This window comes from Sinocyclocheilus rhinocerous, unplaced genomic scaffold (assembly GCF_001515625.1).
Source record: "Sinocyclocheilus rhinocerous isolate Xijiao unplaced genomic scaffold, SAMN03320098_v1.1 scaffold181, whole genome shotgun sequence".
Classification (NCBI taxonomy): Eukaryota; Metazoa; Chordata; class Actinopteri; order Cypriniformes; family Cyprinidae; genus Sinocyclocheilus; species Sinocyclocheilus rhinocerous.
The window spans coordinates 157,516-162,173 of NW_015638952.1; the positions used below are offsets into that span (position 1 = coordinate 157,516).

General features: G+C 35.9%; 1 protein-coding gene across 1 annotated transcript in view; it reads right to left on the reverse strand.

Annotated features, from left to right (window-relative positions):
- Positions 1 to 4,658, reverse strand: part of paip1 (poly(A) binding protein interacting protein 1) — a 21,484-nt gene that overhangs the window by 6,676 nt on the left and 10,150 nt on the right. Inside the window, exons 6-10 of the mRNA XM_016565609.1 lie at positions 3,741 to 3,866; positions 3,367 to 3,473; positions 2,406 to 2,523; positions 1,507 to 1,561; positions 1,013 to 1,105 (exon numbers count right to left, since the gene is read on the reverse strand). Of these exons, the coding sequence (XP_016421095.1) occupies positions 1,023 to 1,105; positions 1,507 to 1,561; positions 2,406 to 2,523; positions 3,367 to 3,473; positions 3,741 to 3,866 (489 nt within the window). The 3' untranslated portion in view covers positions 1,013 to 1,022. The remainder of the gene's footprint in view (positions 1 to 1,012; positions 1,106 to 1,506; positions 1,562 to 2,405; positions 2,524 to 3,366; positions 3,474 to 3,740; positions 3,867 to 4,658) is intronic.

Below are 4,658 nucleotides of genomic sequence, written 5' to 3' on the forward strand. Positions count from 1 at the left end.
CACGATAACAATATCGTGCATATTCATTACCGTGATATATCGCATTACCGAATACCGGCACAAGTCTACGTGCAGGTGTGAATTAGTAGAAGGCGATCAATCGTTTCGTGCTCGGTGTGAAAGCAATGTTCGTCGGCGATTCGCCTCGCTTTTTCGCATCGCGCTGAGTGTGAAACGGCCTTAAGTCCGGCACAAGTCTACGTGCAGGTGTGAATTAGTAGAAGGCGATCAATCGTTTCGTGCTTGGTGTGAAAGCAATGTTCGTCGGCGATTCGCCTCGCTTTTTCGCATCGCGCTGAGTGTGAAACGGCCTTAACAGTGGATTACTATACTGTGAGACTATGAATTTCTAATTATGTTCATGCATTCCTTCATTATAAGTGCCTTATTTCAACTGTTTTTTTCTGTCATAATGTGTATTGTATTAAATAGAAAAAGTTCTTTTAAAACTCATCACATGAATTACTGACTCCCCCTGTTGGCTGGTCTTTGTTAACTGCTCATGGCCTATCCAATGGGCTGAAGACTATGCTGAATAAGACTGGCAGGTCTTGCTAAGCCCCCCTCTCTCCCTGGACTGCTGTCTTCACTAAAATGTGCTCTTTGACTCCCCCCAGCATCATTGTGAGGAGGACAATTACTGGAGTTCGAGCAGAGGGGTATTGGAGTCAACTAAAACTAAAACCATAAAAAAGCATTTTGTTACTTGAAATAAAATAACCTTGAACTGAAATAAAATCAAATATAAATAAAAAAAACTATACTTATTTCACATAGTTGCCAAAGCAACACTTTTCATTTAGTTGACGTTCTAAAATAACTAAAACTAAACAAAAAATGTATGAAAACTATATAGCTATAATTAAAAAAAAACTAAAACGAACAAAAATGACAAAAAACAACAACAGAATTAAAACTTCAAATAAAATTAAAGACTAATTCAAAATATTAATTAAAAACTATATAGTTGTGCAAGCAAACAAGACTTTTGATATTCTGCACACAAATTTACAAATATCTACTTACAAATCATTTCCATTCTCTTCATATGCATCAGGGAAGTAGTCTTCTCTGTCTAGAATCTCCTGATATTTGTCTGAGTATTCTGTGGTGGGGGAAAAAAACAGGACTGATAAGCAAAATAGTAGATTAGTAGTAAATACAGTAATTATCAATATATTAAAAATTCATAATAATATAAAAATAAATGTAAATATAAATATAAAAATAATTTAAAAAAATGTTCTGACATGTTATGGTAATGAGAATGGGGAATAAAAAATAAAAAATTAATTAATTAAAACATACTTAATTTTATGAAAATAAATGAAGTAATGCAAGTCTTAATACTCCTAAAACAGGCTTTCTTTTTTCCCTCAAAATGTAATTTCTGATTTTCTTTTGATTTTGAACTCGAACACGGTTTTGCGACATTCACCCACTTAATAAAACATGAGTAAGACTGTAGATGGGTCACAGCAGACTAAAGCCGCTGCCGATGCTCACCAGGATCTGCTGCTGTAAAAGGCGTCCCATCCGCCGTGTAGAAGGTTGGTTCATTCTGGGAGCAAAACCATGACAGAAACACATTAAGGGTGTGTTCACACTTGTCATGTTTGGTTCGATTAAAACGAACTCTGGTGCGATTGCTCTGTTAGTGCGGTTCGTTTGAGTAAGTGTGAACGCTGCCATCCGAACCCTGGTGCGCACCAAACAAGCGGACCGAGACTGCTAAAAAGATGGGTCTCGGTCCGCTTCCAAACGAACTCTGGTGCGGTTCGAATGAAATATGAACGCAACATGGACCAAATACTTATAAACGAACCAAAAACAGGAAGTAATGACAAGATGATTGATTTCATAAAATTGGTATCGAAAAAAGTATCGTTCAGGAACCGGTATCGAAGTCAAGGTATCGGTATCAATATCGAAAAATTTTGAACGATACCCAGCCCTAGGTGTAACCAAAACAAAATTAGCAGAGGGCAAACGTGGAGCAACGAGGAGTTAAAGTACCTTTCATGAGCTCCTTGTGAGTTTGAAATAAAATGATATGTAGCGCACACGCAAGAATGAGCACACTTAGTCCAGCAGACGGCATTAGGTGTGTTCACGATATATACGCCATTCAAGCCGACCAATCAGGTTGTGAACGTATCACTATGCCTTTAGGTTCGGTGTCTTTAGGTTCACTGTCAAAAATGCCAATGTGAACACTAAGCAGACCAGGACCAAATGTATCATTTTCCTTTTTGGTCCGGACCAAATGAACAATGAACCAAACGAACCGAACTACAAGTGTGAACACACCCTAAGAGAGGCGACAAAATATGAATGCTGTCACAGATTACATATTTTACTCCAAAACCTCAATGAATGCATTTGATTTCTTTGCCATTACGCACCATAAAGTAGTTGGGGTCATTGTCTGGTGTAGCGTCACTGGACACACTTGCTGTGTGAACTCGACCCCAGTTACTGGACTGTAACTCCACCAGTTTCAACAGCATCTGCTTGACATCTCTACAAACGCACACATACAGTAAACATCAATAAAAACAGATACTGTAAACATCAATAATGCAATTGTACTGCTTTCAGCAATCTAAGAGCTGTTCACACTGACAGTGACATTCAGCAACAAAACAAATGGAAGTTGGCGATTTCCAGCGTCATGAGCAACAACTGTTGGCAATGCAACTCAACTTTATGTAAATGTACGATAATAAGCAATAGGAGTGCAGACAGTGATGCTCATAAACCTCAATACTACATACATATATACCAGTGTTGTTTTAGTGTCACTGCACTCTCAGAAAAGTCTGTAAAAATACATCCCAATGTACTGTGTTAAAATAAAGGAATTTTCCATACTTATTTTTTCACAGGTGTCTTACCAATATTTTGCATTATGCATTGCATTGTGTTGTGTCTTATGGTTGAAGGAAATGTCCATAAATTAAATGGAAAATGTACTGGTAATTTTCTGCCAGTAAACCTTTTTCTTACAGTGCATTATAGTTTTTATTAATATTTTTAAATGAGTTTTCATTTTATATTTTTGTAATTTTGTTGCATTTTTTTATTTTTTTGCTGTTTTTATGTCTATACAGTTTTTCTTTATTTTTATGTCAGTTTTAATTGGAGTTATTTTAGTACATCAAGTTAAACGAAACTGAAATGAGGAATGCTGTCTTTGGCATGCATGCATGCATAAATAAATAAATAAATATTTTATTTAACTTCTGTTTTAGTCAAGCAACAAACATGTTTTTTATGGTTTTAGTTTTAGTGAACTACAATTCCGTTGATATACCGCAAGCTAAAGATTTCCAAAAACAATCTATTGTTGCCTGACTCGCTCACCGGCTGCATTTGACATCCAGCAAAACGTCTTCAATCTTCTTGATTATCTCATCCATGTCTGACTGGCCTTTCTCCTTCCATGTGTCATCCAGAATGGAACCGCTCAGCTTGTCGAATCAGTACAGTAAAACAATGCTAGTCAACACCAACAGTATAGTACTGCATTATTATCTGCAGATTGATTGATTATCTCATTTCAGTTCTTTTAATTAAATTTCAAAATCTTTGTTTACATTAGGATTAGTGTCAGTAATGATCTTAAGTTGAGTCCTGAGGTTACCTGATAACTCCTACAGACTATTAAACAGTGCATTTGCTATGAAACAGCACCAATTAGTGCAGCTTCAATGTATTCAAAGTGGAACACAGCAAACCTTAAGTAATTTGACAGCACACATTAGGTTGGGGTCATCTGCGTGAGAGAATAATGTGTTCAAAAGTTCCTTTAGCGCTCCCAGTAAGACGTTAGCTCGCCCGGGTGTGTCCTTTCTACTTTTTATCTGAAAGACATTAAAGAATTGAAATCTAAAATTGTAGTCGTTCATACTTTTGCTTACAAAATAAAAATATACAGTACAGCTACAGTTGAATAATCAGCTACAATTCTGGAAAAAATAAAATAAAATTCAACATGTAACTATAACGTAAACATTACAAAATCTTACATATGAATTCAAGCAGATACATATGTCAGGATTTATATACTATGTTACGCAAAGGAGTTGATATTAAAGGGTTAGTTCACCCAAAAATGAAAATTAGCCCATGAATTACTCACCCTCAAGGCATCCTAGGTGTATATGACTTTCTTCTTTCAGACGAATCCAGTCGGAGTTATATTAAAAATTGTCTTTGATCTTTCAAGCTGTTTAATGGCACTCAGCGGGTGTTGCATGCTTCAGTCCAAAAGAAGTGAAATAAAGCGCATCCATCCATAATAAAAACACGGCTCTAAACGTAATAATCAATTTAATCTAGCTTGCACTCACTGTTGTACACGGAAGCAGCTCCGGGCGGATGACATTTTGATAATCGATTAATCTAACGATTATTAGAACGATGAATCGACTAATCGTCGATTATTTCACGGATTAATCAGTAGACATTTTTTTATTATTCATCTTTTGCAATTAGTTAAAATATTGAGTTATACATATTCTAACAAATAAATTAAGATAATCACTTCACAGTGTACAACTGTTGCCGCAAGCTAGATTAAAGCGATTATTACGTTTTGAATATGGATATTTTTCTTACAAAAACGCATCGATTCGCTACAGGAGGCCTTTGTT